Genomic DNA, 20,298 nt, shown 5'->3' on the forward strand with positions numbered 1-20,298 from the left:
CCCACAGCATTTACAAACAATGTCCACGACTAGCTGGGCATGGAGGCAACTTGTACGGGTGACTGTGGTCCAGCTTCATTACTCTCTGGCACTCCCCCTAGCAGGGAATTAGGGGATCTAAATTACTCAGGAGGTAACGGTACAACAAATGTTAACTAAATTTAACTTGGTCACATTTGAAGAGATGTTTCCCAGTGGACACATATTTTCCGGGGCTGAAGATGCCCGATTTCAGGACACCACGTTCATGGACCAGTTCAATTTGAGTAGGTTGCAAGGGGTATTGAGAGCACAGGTTTCTGACTACCCACTGGAACCGTCTGACTTTCCCCCACTGATGTTACTTATTAAGGATACAAGCGGAGAGCACCTTATGTCTAGAATGTACAGGGTGACAGTGGCCAAGCTCCCAACTAGGGACGTAGGGATACGACTGGCATGGGAACGGGATCTGGGTAGTCCTCTCACAGATACCCAGTGGCACGCATGCTGCGAGCAAACACGCAGGGTTTTCTTTAACCACAAACACAAGATATTACACTTCAAGTTTTTATGGCGAGCTTACATCACCCTGCCAAGGTCCACCGCACAGACTTTGCTCACACACCTGTCCAAGATATGGTACCCTGATGGCGGACTTTGCACATATGGCGTAGACTTTTAATTAAGTGGCCCATATTTGACCCTGGTTTTTGGGGAATTATACCCCATGACCGGTTTGAGCCTATCCCTAATTCCTATGCAGGCATGGTTAGGATATGTGCAGGATATTACTAAATCTTCCCAGCGCTTTAGTGCACTGGCATTGTTGCTAGTTAAAAGAGCAGTTGCATTACACTCGGGAGTAAACGGCTGCCGTTATTAAAAGGTTAGATGTTGAGCATGTCCTATTGCAATACTACTAGCGAGCTTTATGCTCAACTGCAACTCCCTGCGTCCAGGCCACTCGACATAAGGCAGCACTACCGGTCATATTTGTTGGAACAAGCATCTGCAAGCTCCCAGAGGAATAAGATTCCCAATTTTAAATGTGATCGGAGGAAATGGATGGTCCTCCCGAATTGACTGTATAAATTGTGTACGACAAGAGGATATGTTTTCTTCCTAAACCAGGCCAGGACACTTTATAAATAAAGTGTTAAAAAAAAGTTCATTCAGCACTTCTACCTCACATACAAACCGTATGCATTGTACCCAGATTTTATCATATAGCCTAACTGCAATCAATTCATTTTGAACCATGCAGCCACAAAGTTGGAGTGCTCCAACGCCCACCCAGGAAAACTAGGTGCCACATAAATGATACATATAGAGTAGCAACTTATTTAACAATCCAAAAAAACACATTTCTCTTGGAGTGGCTCTATCTTGCATTTTACTTTACAACTGAGTAAAATAGATCGGTGGCATTTTTTGCAGGCTGAATTTGGCACGAAGATTGAATTAGGTCTGAATTGTCTTCCTGTGTATGATAAAGATCTATTCCTAATTCCCTTGCTATGACCTTATTTGACATTTCTTCTGTTTCTGTGATAGTAGCCAGGCAATTAATGTTTTTCAGTTATCATCTAGTTAAAAAAGAATTAATCAGATTGTTATGTGTCACTATTCTTGACAATGCAGGTTTCTGTACACACAAGCACGTAAACTCAACACGTTGAGCAAAACATCTCACATTTCTAACATAGAACCAGCAGAACTGGAGTAATATTTGTCTTATTGCTCCGAAGAGCAACGGCCACAAAGATAAGTGACACACCCAGAACAGAATACAAAAGAAAAGGCTTTGTTCCACGTCGCTGAAGAGATGCTTCTTCCAACAGCTCCGGCGTGCTTCTAGCCAAGACATCCTGGCAAGTAAGCACACAGAGACACCTTCAACAGAATCAAGGACTTTGGAGAAACAATTAGACTGATCTACTGAAATGCTTTGCAGTTAACTGATTATGTAATCCAAAAAATGATCAGACTCAAGCTCCGTTTAATTGAATTACACAAACTATGCCTTTTTGCTACAGCAATTTATTGGAACCATGTTATATTTGCCAAAGTTTTAGTCTTGACAAATTAATTTGCATGAAACAAATGTTGGGATATCTATCAAATGTGAATAAATTAGTCTTCTGAACATTTGCAAAAGTCGACATTTGACCCCTTTCTTCTATCCATATCAAACTGTTTTATATTCAAAACCACGAATCGTTCAAACGATTTCGGAATTGTGAAGACAGTGATCGGCCAATGGTATATAAGAACAAAAAGAAGCAGAAAATGTTCCCTCTTGGGCTTTAAATTTGGGTTTAGAAGCTCCTAAACAGCTTAGGGATGGTACCAGGCAATCTTCCCACAAACAGTCCTGTAATTCACCCTGAAGGTCTCAACCCTTTTGATCTTGGAGGGGTCCTTGAATTGATCCCACTAAGCTGGGCTGTCAGATCCAGGTGGCTCCTGGCAGCTCACTTGTCCGAGCTGACTTCCACACAAATGTCAGTCCTCCTCGACCTTCTCTTCTTCACAAAAGCACGGCCTCTTCTAGGCTTAAGGGAAGTAGTGACCAACAGAATTGTTTTCCTGGCAAATGCCACTCTACTTATACAGCAAAGCGTTCTCTTTAAGTCCTGTTGAAGTATGCGTTACAGGTTCAAAGAGGAAGAGGTACTTTGGAGGAAATTGCATGAGGTCTAGAGCAATGAAATTCCAAGCTCTTCAATTTTGAAATGCCAACCGAGAGGTTTAAAGAGCAGGGAAGTGATAAACACCAAATGGTTAGTTTGTGAATTCTAAGCTATGTTTGCAGTTTCAAGCTAATAAAAACACTCCTCGCCAACAGCTAATTGTGGTGTAAAGTCAGGGCTCTGCTTCCTCTTCATTATAGACTTCCAGGGCTTTGCGGGTGGCTGCCTTCTACACAGATCTGCTTTCCTTAAGTAGGAGTCTTCTCTGCATGCAGATCATTTTCAGTTTCTGCCCAATGCTAAGTGGGCTACATTTAAACCTAGGCTGCTGGAATCTCAGGGATGCACACCAGGTGGGACAGAATCAGAATGCTCGGATCATGCTCACCTACACTAGAACTCCTTAGATCCACAATCATCAGGTGGTCCTCGTATGGTTTTAATTCCAGGGTGTTGAACTAATGAATTCTGATCCATGTGATTTTAGTATTCAAGTGTTTTCTTAAGATGGTCGAAGGTTAATCAAGATTTACCTTGGCAAAAACATGTTAAATCACATAAAAAAAATGTTGTATACATACACTATGAAAGGGTTAACACCAAAGAGGGAAAACACAGCCAAATGGAAGTGAAATATCTTACTTACATTGTTCTTGGCTAAAATGTATTATGCCAAATCACACTTTTATATGTGAAGAGAATTGCTGAACTGCTTTACTGCTAGAGGTACCAAAAAGAGGGTTTAAAAAGAAAGCTATATTATGCATAGGATTGTATTGGGTCCTAGCTGTTTGTAGTTTAAACTGAAGCCAAATCTCCCAGACACAACTGAATGCAGAGGCTGTTTGTTCCAACAGCATTGTAAACCCTGCTGACGCTGGTTCTGAGTGATAGGTACGCATTGGCCGAGAAGACTTTGAACTTCACCTGAATCTTAGCAGAGAGCTTACATGCCATGGACTCAATATGAGGGAAGGAACTGTATATCCCTTATTCCAGTCTCCCTCCTGATGGCTGGGGTTCACCCCCCTAACTGGGCTGCCAGGAACATCAACAGGGCACTGTCCCTCTCTGAGGCAAATAAATAGGCATGGGTTGAGAAAGCACAAGGGTGGAAACTTTCCACAAGATGAAGTAAGGTACGATTTCCTGCTGGCCTTCATCCAGTTCCCACTTACTCTATGAAGACACAACTGTGACTAGACCACAGTGTTTGCTGCATATGTAAATATTCCCATTTTTACTTTCTGCATCCTGCCTCTAATAGTTCATCCTCTCCTTCACAAATGACCCTACAGAAAGCACACTCAAAGGTTAAGAGACATTCTCTTACCTAGGATGATGGACCCATGTTGGTAACGAGAAAACACAACTCAAAAGGTCTGGCTTCAGCCCTAGCTGCCCTTGGTACCAGTTAGAAGATATGGAATGTTATGGATAGTTAGGGTAGAAGAAAGAGCATACAATAGCATGGAGGATGATCTTGACACACATCTTGACACACATAGGGATTGCTCCAGAGCGTTGAAGAAACAAATATGCTACTTACCAGTATGCATCTGTTCTTGGCATGTAGGGCTGCTGACATTCATATCTTGTGCATAGATCGCCGCCTAGTGTTGGGTCCGGATGATCGCACATTGTTGTCCTGGAAGAGTCTTCGAAGTATCACGAGATAGGTGGCTCCTCCCCTGGACTACAGTGTGCATGAGCATAGACTCCATCCCCAGATTGTTTTTTAGCCATTGTGGCAAAGATGGAGTGAAACTATGTGAATGATGACCATGCTAGAAGAATGTGTGAAAAACTGCAGCCGCTACAGGCGCCGGGGAGGAGGGCGGGCGATATGAATGTCAGCAGCCCTACATGCCAAGAACAGATGCATACTGGTAAGTAGCATATTCGGTTCAAGGCATGTGGGCTGCTGAATTCAAATTTTGTGCATAGAATACATAGCAGTCCCTCCATTAACGGCGGCCGCCTGTGCCAGCTGCAGCAGTTTGGAAAAGTGTTTTTAGAACAGCCTGCCCTACAGCTGCCTGCTGTTTGGAGTGCACATCAACACAGTAGTGTTTTGTAAATGGGTGTGTGGTAGACCATGTGGCTGCTCTACATATGACTTCTAAAGGAATATTTCCAAGGAAAGCCATAGAGGCCTCCAGCTTCCGGGTGGAGTGGGCCCTCGGTGGAATGGTGAGAGTGCGCTTGGCTTTCTGATAGCAGATCTGAATACATTTAACGATCCACCTGGCTATACCAGCCTTGGAAATGGGGTTGCCTTTGTGTTGTGGCGAAAAGGCAACGAATAGCGGTTTAGTCTTCCAAAAATCTTTGGTCCTATCAATGAGGTACATTAAGGCCCTTTTGACGTCAAGTGTGTGGAGCATTCTCTCTGCAACTGACTCCGGATTTTGGAAGAACACAGGTAGTTCTATAGTCTGGTTGATATGGAACTGAGAAACCACCTTAGGAAGGAACTTGGGGTTAGTGCGAAGCACCACCCTGTTGGAATGAATTTGAATAAATGGCTCTTGGATAGTTAGTGCCTGGAGTTCACTAACTCGTCTTAGCGAGGTAATCGCAATAAGGAAAGCCACTTTCCATGTTAAGAACTGAATCTCACATGAGTGCAGTGGTGCGAAAGGGGGACCCATCAGCCTGGTGAGGACCACATTTAGGTTCCACTCGGGAGCTGGTGGGGTCCGCGTGGAATGACTCGTTTGAGTCCTTCCAGAAAGGCTTTAATGGCCGGCACTCTGAAAAGTGAGAGGTGCTGTCTGTTTTGGAGATAGGCAGCCATTGCGGGTAGATGTATCCGAATGGAAGCATAGGCCAGATTACATTTGTACAGATGTAAGAGATAACAAATGATGTTCTGAATAGATGCATCCAGCGGGTCAATGTTGTGGTCTGCACAATAAATGACAAACCGCTTCCATTTCGCCGCATAGCATGCTCTGGTGGTGGACTTTGCCTCCTTGATTTTGTCCATACAGTCAGGAGGTAGGTTGAGGTAGCCAAACTCTAAGACCTCAGGAGCCAGATCGCCAGGGTGAGCTGTTGCTGATCTGGATGCTGAATGTCGCCATGGCTCTGCCTCAAAAGCCTGGGTGTGAGGCGCAGCCTTTGATGCGGTACCACAGACAGTTCCAGAAACATGGTGTACCATGGTTGTCGAGCCCACGTTGGAGCAATCACGATGAGAGTCATTGAGTGCTGCCTGAGCTTGCGTGCCACCAGCGGTATTAGAGGTGCTGGGGGAAAAGCGTACGCAAATTTGCCTGACCAGTTCATCCATATCGCATTGCCCTGCAACTGTGGGTGTGGGAACCTGGCGGCAAAGCTTGGGCATTTGGCGTTTTCCTTTGTGGCGAACAGGTCTATCTCTGGATGACCCCACCTTAGGAAGTACGGGTGGAGTACTGATGGATGTATCTCCCACTCGTGCATTTGGTGGCTGTACCTGCTGAGTAGGTCCGCCATCTGATTGTCCTTGCCCGGGAGGTGTTCAGTCATGAGGAAGATGTTCCTCTGAATGGCCCACTTCCACATGCTTTGAGCCAGATGAGACAACTGTGGAGAGTGTGTACCTCCCTGCTTCTGGATGTAGTACATGGCCGTCATGTTGTCCGTCCGGATCAACACGACCTTGTTGCACAGATGTACCTTGAATGCTTCCATTGCCATGAAGATAGCCTTCAGTTCTAGAACGTTTACGTGCATCTTCCTTTGCTGTGGTGTCCATAGTCCCTGCACAGTGTAATGGAGTACATGAGCTCCCCAACCCTGGAGAGAAGCGTCCGTCGTCAGAATGATCTGTGGCACAGGCTCCTGGAACGGTCGTCCCTTGCAAAGATTTTGTGGATTCCACCAATGCAGAGAGTTGTATGCACTACCGGTTACCAACACTAGGTCTTTCAACTGTCCTTGAGCCTGAGTCCACTGATGTGCTAAGCACTCCTGAAGCGGACGCATGTGTAGTCTCGCGTGCGGGACTATGGAGATGCAGGAGGCCATCATGCCTATCAATTGCATGAACCCTCGAGCTGGAAGTGAGTGTTGAGGTCTGAATTTTTGTATCAGCGATTGAATGCTGCTGACCCTCACTGAATTTTGCTGTGCTGTAGCTGCCAGAGTGTTTATGGTCGCACCCAGATACTGCCGTATGTGGGCAGGTAGCAGGTTGGACTTTGGGTAATTCAGTGAGAATCCCAGATCGTGAAGAAGGTGAATGGTGTGGGACATGTGGGCGCACACTGCTGGGCTGACTTTGCCTGGATTAGCCAGTCGTCCAGATAAGGGTAGACGTGAATGTTTTGTCTCCGTAGGTCCGCCGCCACCGTTGCCAGGCACTTTGTAAACACCATGGATGCTGTGGTGACTCCGAAAGGTAGAACTGGTAATGCTTGTTTTGGATGGTGAACCGGAGGTATTTTTTGTGTGACGGGTGTAGCGGAATATGAAAATACGCATCCTTCAGATCTATCGTTGCTAGAAAATCCCCCTGACTGAGCAGCGGTAGGACTTGTTGCAGCGTTAGCATGTGAAAGTGCTCCGACAGAATGTACTGATTGAGGGGTCTGAGGTCCAGTATGGGTCTGAGGGACCAGTCCTTCTTTGGTATCAAGAAGTACAGTGAGTAAACTCCTGTGCCTCTTTCGTCCACAGGCACAAGCTCGATTTCCCCTTTTTGCAGCATGACGAGTACCTCCTGCTGCAATAAGTGCAAACGGTCGGCGGACATAGGACGGCGTCTTGGGGGTATGTTGGGTGGAGTGGATGTTAACTCCAGACAATAACCGTACTGGATAAGCTGTGTGACCCACCTGTCTGTGGTGATGGACTTCCAGACTGGCAGGAACTGTTGAAGTCTCCCCCGACAGGTGTTGCGTGGTCGGGGGACAGTGACAAGGCGTCACTGTTTGGTAGTGGCGGAGGATCTGGAGTTGTTGCTTCCACGACCTCTGCCTTTGGCGCGGTTTCCACGATATCCACCCCGACTTTGCTTGGTGTAAGTGTTCTGCGTGCCGCCTTTATAGTACTGTGTTGTTTGGGAGAGCTGGCCTCTGGAAACACCTCTATTGCTTGAGCGATGAAAAGAACCACCCCGGAACTGCTGGGACTGCAGGGCCCCCATAGACTTAGCAGTGTCAGTGTCTTTTTTGATCTTTTCCAAGGTGGTGTCCACCTCTGGGCCAAATAGATGATCAGGGTTTACTGTTTGATTGAGAATGGTGGTCTGTATTTCTGGCTTGAACCCGGAGATTCTGAGCCAGGCATGTCGTCTCAGCATAACACTAGTGTTAACTGCTCTGGCCGCAGTGTCTGCTGCGTCCAGTGCGCATTTGATGGAAGCATTAGATATGAGCTTCCTTTCTTGGATGAGCATCTCAGCTGCATCTTTATATTGATCTGGGAGGTGCTGTAACAGGGTCTCAAGTGTGTCGCAGTGGGCCCTGTCATACCTGGCTAGAAGAGCCTGAGTGTTTGAAATGCGCCAAATATTGGCTGCTTGAGCTGCCACCCTTTTCCCTGATGCCTCAAACACCTTAGATTCTTTATCTCGGGGGAGGAGCATCACCAGTAGTTTGTGAATTAGCCCTCTTCCGGGCGTTAGAAACAAGAGAGTCCAACGGCAACTGTCCCATGATGTAAGTAGGGTCACTAGGCGTCGGTTTATATTTTTTCTCAATCCTGGGGTTTATCACCCTGGTTCTTGTAGGCTCCTTAATGATTTCCCCAGCATGCTTCAAGACACCCTTCAGCATAGGCAGAGTCTTGACAGTCCTCTCTGAGACGGAAAAGGTGTCAAAAAGAAAATATTCTTCAATGGGGTCAGCATGGAGCTGGACGTCATGATTCTTAGCTGCACTTTCAACGAGGGCATTAAATGCAGCCGAATCCTCAGTGGGTGATGTTTTTACAGAATACATTTGAGTGTCTGGAGTAGAGTGAGGGTCACCTAGGTCAGCAGCAGCTGCCCATGGTTCATTGTTATCATCTGTATCAATATAGACAGGATAGCTGTATTCATCATCATCATCACCTTCCCCAATGTCCACATCTGAATAAGTGGGTGAGACATCCTGGCCATGCGGAGACACCGGTTCTACAAGAACGGGCGTCTAAGTAGAGTCCTTCTTCTTCAGTGGAAATTTGTAGGACTCCATTGGCTGTTCCTGGGCGATTTTCCGCTTATAAATGGAAAGTCTGCCTGTTTCGGCATCGATAAAGTGTTCCTGTTGCTCTTCCAACGAGGATTGTCGATGCTTTATGGCCGGGATCGCCGTTGTGGCCTTTGGCACCGAAGACGCCTTCTTGGGCACGTCGGTGGTTATCTTAGGGGCGAAAGCCTTCGGCGCCACTTTCGGCGGCAGCGTGAAGTGGATGGGCGTCGACGTTTTCTGAGGTTTGTCGGCAGGCTTCGAAGGTGGAGAATCTTTAGGCCAGACACCCGAGGCCTTGTCCTTGATGCGTTTCAGGGAGTCTGCCACCTGCATTGTGAAGGAGGCGGACGGTTGCGTCGACTCAACGGATTCCTCTGAGGCACCCCCAGACGTGGACTCGTGGGCCTGTCCGCTCTTGGCCTTGTCCTGTTGACGCGGAGGTTCGAGAACCTTGGGATCACTGAGTCTTTTTTCGGTGTCGACTGTCTTCGGCGCCGATTTGTTCGGGTCGACTGTCTTGACTTTTGCCTTGGGCGCACTAGACTTCGTCTCGACGCCCTTGAGCTGTTTCTTCGGGTCGATAACTGCCTTCTGCTTTGTCGGTGCCGACAGATCCGAGGACTTCGAGCCGACCAAAGCAATATGCACTTTTGGTTTCGATGTAGGCACAAGTGCTTTCACTTGCATCGAGACCGGAGCGTTTACTTTCGGTTTCGATTTTGCAGGTTGCGGCTCCATAGTAATGTCCGAAGCCGAGCCCGAAGGCGGGGCCGTAGAACTTATTGGAAGATCTTGGGTAAGGCCTAGTGGCGATCCCTCGACCTGAGCCTTAGGAAGCGTTTCGGCCCCAATGTCCATGGCCCCAAAGGCCCCGTCGTCGTCTCCTACCTCGTCGACGACTTCTTCCGCTTCGAGTATTTCAACATCCTCATCGTAGTTGGAGTCAAACTCCGACGCGGGATTAGACAGGTTCTCACGAACTTCCCGGTCAGCTCCGTCATCATCCCCGGCATCGAATATGTTCACAGGCGCCGGTGCAGTCTGCTGGGCCTCCTGGCGCGCAGCGAGTTGATGCTTAAGCATCTTCTTGGATCAAAAACGGGAACAAGCCATGCAGCTGGCTTCATCATGATCCGGCGACAGACACTTGTTGCACACCAGATGGACGTCGATGTGGGGATACTTTGAGTTGCACACGGGACATCTTTTGAACGGGCTCCGTTCCATGATAGTTCGTCGATAAGGCCTCTGGCGTCGACCGGGCCTTCAGCGTCGAAAAGCACGCGGCGCTCTTGGAAATCCGGCTCCGAGCGGAGCTGGAAGTAATCGGGCACCGAACGCTAGACTATACCGACGAAAAACTAAAGGCCTTTTGGCCTTAAGAAACTTTTATATCGATTCAGACAGAATGAACCAATATACATCCGAACCCAATGGCGGAAAAAAACAATCTGGGGATGGAGTTGATGCCCATGCGCACTGTAGTCCAGGGGAGGAGCCACCTATCTCGTGATACTTCGAAGACTCTTCCAGGACAACAATGTGCGATCATCCGGACCCAACACTAGGCGGCGATCTATGCACAAGATATGAATTCAGCAGCCTCGAACGCAGTTTGCTTAATCTGCGGCTCCAGTCAATCTACACAAAACTGTATATAGAAGCGAAGGAAGCAGTATATAGAGAGAGAAGAGACCCCCTCCCCAGTCCCAAGGCCCTGCTACAGACCAGTATATAAAGAGCAAGTGGGGTTTAGGAGGATGGGTAGGAACAACAGAGCATGATCTGCAGATGAATATGGATTGTCGGGGAGCGAGTCTCAAGTCCGTGACTGCCCCACTTCCAACAGACACAGTATTTCAAATTCAGCCCTTGATCATCCTGCACCTTAGACAAATTACCTTTTTTATTAGGTATGGGTTAGAAGCAGGTCATGATCATCTCCAGTATTACAGGCACTCCGACTGATACAATCTTCTGTGTTATTCAAGGACATAAAGATGTAAAGAGCACTACTAAGAGAAGCGTATGAATGTCTCCTTCTCAAGAGTCTGCCTGTAGGACTTTGCACATGGTTTGGATGCCAGCTGGCAACAGGGGCAAAGATTGCCGTCACAGACTTGTCCTGAGCACGGACACAAAAACTCACCCAAAGCATCATCAAAACGCTCTGTATTTTGGAGTTTCAGTTTTGAAATAACAGAACTGTTTCGCCCACGGGCCAGGTCTGCTGGAATACAACTTAGGGGAGGAGCACAAGAACAGATAGATAGGAGTACAGGATTACAGGGTTTGCCCCAATCTGTCCAATTCTGGGGTCACATCCAGAGGCTAAAGAGAAACAAAAGTCATTGCTCATAAGGGATCATTAGGACAAAGTAGGAGGGAAGCAGTTGAGCTCGTGGGAGGAAGGTGAGGCACATCTTTAAGCCTTCTTGCCGTCTTGCGTGCTGCGTCTCTTCATATCGCTCAAGTCGAAAGGTTTAAATGCTGTTGGGAGAAGAAAGAGCAAAAGCAAATTTAACTTACTAATTGCAGAACAGGTACGCATGGAGTGAGAAGTTTAATATGCTAGAAATTAATGGATACTGCCCTCCATCGTACAGCACAAAACCTGTCTCTACTGAATTCAGACTGGGGAACGGTGCTATGTAGGCAAGTAGGAGACCGTTCTAACTGTACAGCACACTAAAGGAGAAGAAAATAGATGAATGCAGAAACGGACTGTATCCTGGAAATAGTAAGTTTTAGATTGCTTTGGAGGACCACAGGAATGGTTCCTCTTGACAAGGACTACACATTAGTTGTAGTTAATCTGTGCAGTAATGGCAAAAATTCCACCTTAAGTGTAGTTAATTTATGTAATCTTGGCACAGATTCCACCTTTGTTATAGTTAAATTGTGTTCTTGCAGATTTACTGAAAGCTGTGTCATGTATCACCAAGAAAAGAGCATTCGTGGTACAAAGCTTTTTCTGAGAGACAGTTCTGCTAAGGCCTCACTGGGAGAGGTCCCTGGCCCAGCTTAGCAGCAATCCATCTTCAGTATTCCCATACATAAAAGAACGCCTTCCAAGAGCAACAGATGCTATACCTTTTGAGCTGAAAGGAGACAAAGGAAGCCAAAAAGTTTTTCACTCTTCTGAAGATGATATAAGGAGTATCATTGATTTGGGAAATAACATTAGCATCCTCCAAGGAACGATGTGAGCTGGTCAGCCATGCTTTTTTTGTGGGCTGTTGCTACTATTACAGGCACACAAAAGGAGCATTCTGTGCTGTCAGTTTCCAACATCCCTTTGGCGTGCAATGGCCCCGGCAAGGAAAACATTGTTCAAATAGAGAGCGTACCAGGAGCTGCCTATCATCTGAAAGATATGACAAAAAGCAATCACTGGCAAAGCAAATAGGTATTGCCTTTGAGACCAATTGGCTTTGCCAATGGTTTTTAACCATGCTGTACAGCATCTCCATGGCTAAATAAGAAAGAAAGAAAAGTCTATCACGTGGCCAGCTAAGTGATTTTGTTGGCACGCGCACCTCGCATGTGCATGCTTCCAAAATGACGGGCACACTTTTTTAGGTCTCGCCTGAACCAATGTGCTTTAGCGGTGACTGTGTGATTGTGAATTTTCGAGATCCAAGGGTTGTGGGACATGTATTATACAATGGAGGGTTTTCCCATGTGAATTCCATTAATACTGCCCATTTGGGGTATTTTTAATCACAACCTTCTGTTACAGGTGGGCCTGATCCATTTCACCCATTTCTTGCAGGCCGCGATTATGAATTTAACATCCCCGTGGGTAACAGATTCTCTGCACTTAGTAATATAGATTGACCGCCATCAACTTGGTCCTCTGCAGGATCTGTTACGCTTGAATTGGTGTGTAAGGGTGTGAGGAACTCTAGTAGAGTGGTGGGTTCTTTTGATCAGACAGTTGGCTTGTACGGGGCAAATATAACTACACTTCCATCTTCTCCCAATCGTGGACTAGTTAGTTTTGTAGAGGAAGTGGGTAGCCCCCTACATCTTAATTCTCCCTGCACTATCGAGCCCCTGACACTGGCAGACTCCCCGGTTTCTGTTCCACCTCACCTACCACTTATTGGGTCTTGGAATGTAGCAGGATTGGGGATGAAACTGCTAAATCCGGAGTGGGGAGAGCTGATGGACTCCTATGACTTATGTCTCTTCCAAGAGACTTGGATGCTGACCCCTCCGGTTAGGGAGAGTTATGCGTCCTTTCATGTCCCTGCAGTCCAGGGCCTGAGGGGCAGACCATCGGGGGGGGGGCTATGTACCTGGGTTGCTGTCCATTTGGGTTGTTCAACAAAGATCATAGTCTCCCACTGCCCGGACATTCGTTGTGTCCTACTGAATTTCAAAAGTGGCATTAGGTTGGCAGTGTTCAACATTTATTTGCGCCCCCTTCTGCTCCAGCTGGGCCTAACAACTCTGGAAGCACTGGAGGATCTTTTTCAATCCCTTCCCCCGTTTTCTCAATAAATCATTGGTGCAGACCTAAATTGCCATTGTGAACCACTTTTGGGGATACCCTCTATATCCTCGGATGAGGACGAAAGTTGATTCATTGCGGACTGCACCATGTATCCTGAAAAGCGCCTCCTATCACTGGCCCTTGCGGTTAACTAGTTGTTTTTTTTATACTCACTAAGGACTTGTAATGGTAGACTGCCCCAGATGTTCCAGGGATTAGCACTAATAGAGTGGGAGTAGTTTGACAATAGACTACTGGTGAATGTAGAGTTTTGGGCCCGCCTTAGAGCTTTTTCTGTGATCCCAAGCGTTGACAGTGATCACGATCTACTGTCATTAGAATTATTAGCCCCTCTGGGTTGTCACAATGAATCTGGGCGTGAGGAGACCGCCACTGATCGTAATTTAGTCATAGCAGTGGGAGGGAGACGAGTTAGATGGGAGAGGATTGCGTTGGCTCCCGAGAGTCTGGCAGAACTTTACCAACTTGTTGTAGGTTCTCTTACAGAGGTCTACAACCTCTTGGGTACTGCTAGTGATCCTCTTCTTTCCTACTCCCAGGGGCTGCAACACATCCATAACAAGCTCTTTGTCTCCCTGGCCAGTTATTTTTATTCTAGTGATCCCAAGTGTTGCAGGATAAAAAAGCACGATCACTGGTTTAACAAAACATGTAGACACGCGAAGAGGTGTTTGATCAGGGAGGTTAAATCGGGTACAATCCCAAGCATTAGAAAGGCGAGGGAGGCGTACAAAAGCCTCATCAAGGAGGCTAGGTCTGAGTGGGATGCTGTAAGGTGGGATGCTGTAAGGTGGGATAACATCAGGGCGGCACTAGGAGCCCGAGATTTCAGGTCATTCTGGAACCTTGTGCGAGTTGGGTCGGCCGACGGGAAGTCTGCCATCATCCCTAACCTTAGTGAAGATGTCTGGCTAGATCACTTTAAGCCTCTGTATTCACTTGGCCATATTGAACACTTATGGAGAGGCCGTACCCCAAACCAGCCTCCCAGGATTGGCTCTCCTGGAGGCCCGGTTCTTAGTCTGCCCACCCTGCTCTATCCATGAAGTGCAGGTGGCCCTGGGAAGTTTGAAATTAGGGAAAGCCCCAGGCCTGGATAGGATCCCTGGTGACCTTTTTCGCAGTGAACAAAAGGTTTGGGCCCCCTACATTTGTCTTTATTTCAACGCGATCTTCCAGGGCCTGGAGATCACTGGCACCTGGTTGGGGGCCGAAATAATCCCCATTCACAAGAAAGCCTCCCCTCTCGACCCGGCTAACTACCGCCCCATAAGTTTGATTGACGTCCTCCAGAAATTTTTTGCCCGCCTTTTGTTATCAAGGTTGCAGAGTTGGATGGATGATCATCACATCCTAACCTCGCTTCAGGCGGGCTTTCGTGCGAAGGTTTCCACCATAGACCAACTGTTTAGATTACAGGTGGTCTACTGGAAGACGGTCACTATTGGGGCGGGTAGTTTGTTCTTGATTTTTGTGGACCTCCGATCCGCATTTGACCTGGTTCATAGGGATAAGCTTTGGGCAATATTTCTGGAGATGGGCGCTCCAGCTTATCTGTGCCACTTACTTAAACGTTTGCACCAGGGTACATACGCTAGGGAGAGGTATGGGAGGAGCGGGGAGTTGTCGGCCCCTTTCCCGGTTTGTAAGGGGAGTAAGGCAGGTGTGCGTTTTGGCCCCTACCCTCTTCTCCCTTTTCCTAATGGGCTAATAAACCATCTCTCGGGGGCAAAAGATTTGGACTCTCCCAGTTTAGCCGGGCGAAAGATACCTGCCCTAATGTTCGCTGATGATACCCTCCTAGTGTCAAAATCGTCAGGGGGTATACAGCGCACACTAGAGGCATTTTGTTCTTTTTGCCACCTGAGAAATTTGTAGATTAATATCTCCAAAACAAAGTTCATGGTCTACAATTATAAATCGGCCAATTGCCCCCGCCAACATATGAATGGAACGGTGTTGGATCGAGTGTCTACCTTCGAGCAACTGGGGGTCACACTCAATGATAAGATGGACTGGGGGTCCCACAAGGTTAGGGCCAACCTAAAGCTGGCCCAATCATCGGGTGGTATTTTAAAGGTTTTTAATGACACCTCACTGAAACTTCTTAGCCCGCCGCTCGAGATTTATAAGGCACAGGCAAGAGGGGGCGCGCTCTATGGCATAGAGCTATGGGGCCATACCACTGCTGCCTCCCTGCCGCTCACGGAAAACAACTTTATTAGGCGCCTGCTCCGTCTGCCTTTGGGCTCTCCCTTGATTTCACTGCGGTTGGACCTGGGCCTGGTACCTATTCAGGAGATTGTAGCAAATCGCCCTCTCCTGTATTGGAGGCGCTTTTGAGCTATAGGGAGGATCTGAGAGACATTCTACAGAGGGGGACCTCGGGGGAAAATACCCTGGCTGAATTATATCAAGCACCTCTGCCATGCCCTAGGTAGAGGAGATCTGTGGTTGTTTCCCCAAGATACCTGTCCATTGCTCTCAAAGAAACTACTGAATGTGGCTCTAAGGAGGCACCGATTGGAGTCTACATCAAGTAATTTCTCCATGGGCAGGTTGACTGATACTTTTTTGAACATCAAGGCCCATCCCCTTTTTGAAGTCTTCCTGGATGATATCCAGCCCCCCCTTGGCTAAGAAACTTTTTATTCAATTTAAACACGGCTCATTGCCACGGAGGGCTGTAACACACAAATGGCGGAATGCCCCCCCAACTGCGAGCACTGGCCCGTGGTGTTCGAGCTGCGGAGAGACAGATCTGCACGTTTTGCTCTTCTGCCCCTCCTACGCCAGGGCAAGGGAGAAATGGATTTTGCAGCTATGTAGGGCTAGGGGCTTTAGGGACTACAGGGAGGTTTTTAGGATCCTTAAATATGACACTACCCCCCAGATAGTGTTCGCCACAGCTAGATTTCTTCAGTCTATGTGGTATATGAGATGTGGTATATTAAAGTTGGAAGCTCATATTTCGCCCTAAGGGTTATTTTTAGGAGGTGTCACACTTCTTTTATAATAATTTTACATATTGACGTTTTTGTGTTTTAACCAATGGTTTTAATATCAGAAGGAACTGTTTATATGAGATTTTTAACATATTTAAACTTAGTATTATTAGTTGTAATTTGTTATTTTGATGTGTATTTTGTGTATGGCCTTTTTAAGGTATGTTTACCGAAATAAAGTTCTTTGACTGACTGACTGACTGTTAGTCAAGGTTGGTGATCACTGCTTCTTGGACAGTCTTATTCAATCGAGGAATGGATTTCTTCTCCCGCAGAAAAGTTTAAAACTAGATTGTTTTATTTATTACTACCTCTACATACTGTGTACCCAGACTCACTTACCTCTCTTGTCATTGTTCCAATACTTGTTCAGTATAGTGAAATCCTGGGGTTTCACACTTTATTCTAGATTGCTCCAAACATTTTGTTTTCATAAACTTTCGCTGCCAAAAAAAGCTGAAATCTTACTTTGAACTGCATGTTTTGAAAAGAATCTTGTGTTCTCTCAGCAGAAATGCAATTTTTATTGATTTATCTCCCACTGTGCTCTATTCTTACATATGTTCCTAATACAGCTTCTCACTCAATTGATGGCGCTTGTGGGTTTGCGCATATGACTCCTTTTCAACTTACTTTGGTTACTCCTTCATGATTGGGTTTATCTGAAGATTTGTTACCCCACACTCTGGACACCTACTACTAATTAACCACTCTACCTTGTACAATACCTCAAGAGATATGGTGGGTCGAGGAAATACAAGATAAATTGATCCTTTGTTTTGAAACCTCAAAGTTCTAAAGCACTAAGTTCTCAAAGCAATTGTTCTACTTTGTGCAATACCCTACCTCTTGAGATTCATATGATCTCTAATTTTGTATTTAACTTTTTGTCAGCACTTAAAACCCATTTTTAGGTCTCACTTGCAGGAGCATGCACTCTGCGCATGCACTCTTGCTTGTGTGACTCTTGTATTCTATAATGGGCTTGGAACCTACCCATTGCTCACCATTTGATTGCAGAGTTGTGACTCTACGTTTCTGCCTTCTAATTGGGCAGTGCTTGCCATTCATCACTTCCTTTTCTGTCGGCAGCACAAGGACCAAGCACAGATGAATTACATTTATTTAGCCCCCCTCCGCAGCTCTCATTGATTCAGGTACTATTTCTTTGATTTTTTTTTTAAATGCTAGGACATGGTCATTGCAGGCCAAGTCCTAGAGCTTTTTTTTAACCTTCCTGAATCCTCCCCATACTGTTTCTTCTCTCCCTACCCGGCCCATCTTGTTTCTATCCTCTCCACAGCCTCCCATTTCCTACCCCCACTGTTACCCACCCGAGTGCACGGCCCATTCGCTTTGCCAATGCTTTTTTGTTGTTGCATTTTCTCATCTGCTCCCAGAGCAGTGCTTTTTTCCCCCAAGGATGAGGTTAAAGAGAGTTTATTAGAAAGCTGCATGGCACTGCTACTGGGAACCAGCACAGGTCTGGCAGGATGTCACAGACAGCATTTGCAAACTGTCATTTGAGTCGAGCATTGTAGTCTTCAAAGAAGCCAGTTAATTTACAGTTAAATTGTAGCTTTAATGTAAGAAGAAAAGCACATCCATGTACTTCAGTGTCAGGTAGTAGAATGCCCCCAATGTACATCATAGAATACAAACAGTGCATTGTAGAATACAGAACTCTAGAATTCAAAAGGATACACAAGATGTGAAGGCATGCAGGCATGCAAGAACGAGACATTTAAAGGGAAAATACCAGATACTACAAGCGTCACTTACACTCGCTGCGTCAATGCTGGTGCTTATCTCTGGTGAATGTCTCCTCTAACAGCCCGCTGCAACTGCCCCATGTTCTGCCCTCTCTATGCGTGCATCTGTGAGCCTTTGCCACAAGCTCATCGTTTCCTGTTCACAATGGATTTTTAGTTTTACCTGTACCATCTGTTGATGCATGATAACAAGTGCACTAGGACTTCCCTACATGTACATATATTAGTTTGTATAGCTGTTGGTTGCTGCTTTTGAAACAGTTCGTTTCCCTTCAAAGTTGTTAGGTGTGGCTGGGTGGACCCCTTTGTCCATGGTTCAATACCTCAATCGTAGGCAGGGGGATACTCTCATGCCAAACTCGATTTACGCATTGCCGTGTCCACACCGCAAACCCTTGTGGACTGCAAGTAGAGTTCTCTTGAGACACAAAATAGAATAAACAAGCGCCTCTCACTGCCTATGCAGCCAAAAGCATGGACTAGCTTAGGTTGAAGCCTACAAGACAGTGCATGTGCTGTATGTAGCGAAAGTGCATTTTTTTTGCCAGCTGTCTCCCTCTCTTAGTTCTCTGCTCCCTTCATCATGCTTCGTGCTCCTATCTGTCATCTGTTTGCTTGCATCCCAACGTGTCCCTCAACTGCTGGTTGTTTTCTTCCCCCCTCACCCCACCTCACCCGTGTTGCATCTTTTAATGGATTCTCTCTGCACAGATTTTGGAGTCACCTCAACCTGGTCACAGCCAGCTCTTGCCCTGCCAACAGGCTGGTCCAACCTGCGCCTGCCATGTAGCACATCCAAGAGCTGCTGCTCCCCTCTGCCTGTTTTCTCTCAGCTCCAAAACAGTGTGTCTTATGACACAGCTCACATTGCGCTTCCGCTTTAAACACGCCATTCTCGTAATACACACTGTAAGTTGATTGTATTTCAGTTATGCCATGGCCTGCCAATATGGGTCAGCCACTGCCATGGGTGTCTGTTGCTATGCAATGGAAGAAAGGCTGGCAAAACAATATAATCATGGTGGGTGTAAATGGCAACAGAATGACACAGAAGCAATGACCATTTACTATGCTTAGGCTCACTGTGTTTTAACACTGTTCATTTAACAGCATGTGTATCGCTGTGCACATACCAGAAGAGCTATAAGTGCAGCCACATAATTCCCTTGTACCTCAGACTAGTGCTTCAGTCATGGGAGTAGGTAATAAGAGGCAAGGCCTCAGCTCTAGTCACTCATTTGGAGACCTGAGAGCCATTGCATAGAAGCATTTTTATGTACGTTCATATACTCACTGAGCTTTGCCTACTTTTGCTGCCACCATCCTTCAACTGAAGGAATCTTTCCATTATAAAATGATTTTCCAATTTAATATAAAATGATAGGAGGAGGGTCAGAGCACACCACCTCATATCCCAGCACTCAATTTGCCTCAGTCAGTGCATGAAGGAATGAATCCAGAAACACTTGTCTAGAGATACACAGAACAAGCTGCACCAAGAAGGGTAAAAAAATTAAAGGCTACTTCTAAAGGAGGTGTTCTCGTGCACTGTATTTACCATTATGCATTGGGGCAAATTGAGTGCTGGGATGTGAGGCAGTCTGCTCCACCCTCCTACCGTTTGAAAAGGCTCCCTTGAGCTACTGAGCTTATGAGTTTGTGCTGATGTGTCTGTGCCAAGTGAGTGGTACAGAGACCGGAGAAGACTTTGGGCAGCATTTCCAGCACCCCCAAAAAGACTTGTTGCCCTCTACTGATGAAGGGATGAATCCAGAAATGCGCGTCTAGAGTTGCAAAGCACAGGTTGTTATGTTAAATGGTATGTTAAATATTTCTCTGAAGTGCAAACAATTACCCGTAGGTGTCCTGGAGTTGCCATGATACAGAGAATGCAAGCCCAACTAATTGTTGAAAAGCTAAGTTTTCAGAACTTTTCTAAAACAAAGAAGATGAGGCATGGACTTAATGGGCAGGGGGAAGGGTGTTCCAAAGTTTTGAGGCCCCTTCCACAAAAAGCCATCTGGGTGTCCCATTTTAACCTGTCTTTGAGGAATTTCGTACCAGAGTCACACAAAGCCCTGCAGATAATGCACAGGGCTTGAAAGCTAATTCTTTGTTTAATCTGAAGCCAGTGAAGCTTCCATAAGGCAGGTTTAG

The 20,298-nt window shown here is 46.4% G+C and overlaps 1 protein-coding gene across 3 annotated transcripts in view; it reads right to left on the reverse strand.

Annotated features, from left to right (window-relative positions):
- Window positions 1-10,997: 10,997 nt before the first annotated feature.
- The window catches only part of MCRIP1 (MAPK regulated corepressor interacting protein 1), a 108,854-nt gene continuing 99,553 nt past the window's right edge, over window positions 10,998-20,298 (reverse strand). For all 3 annotated transcript variants that reach the window (XM_086931151.1, XM_086931149.1, XM_086931150.1), the window contains exon 5: window positions 10,998-11,332. In XM_086931151.1, the coding sequence (XP_086787277.1) occupies window positions 11,268-11,332 (65 nt within the window). In that variant the 3' untranslated portion in view covers window positions 10,998-11,267. The remainder of the gene's footprint in view (window positions 11,333-20,298) is intronic.

This window comes from Lissotriton vulgaris, chromosome 7, assembly GCF_964263255.1.
Source record: "Lissotriton vulgaris chromosome 7, aLisVul1.2, whole genome shotgun sequence".
In the NCBI taxonomy this organism is placed as follows: Eukaryota; Metazoa; Chordata; class Amphibia; order Caudata; family Salamandridae; genus Lissotriton; species Lissotriton vulgaris.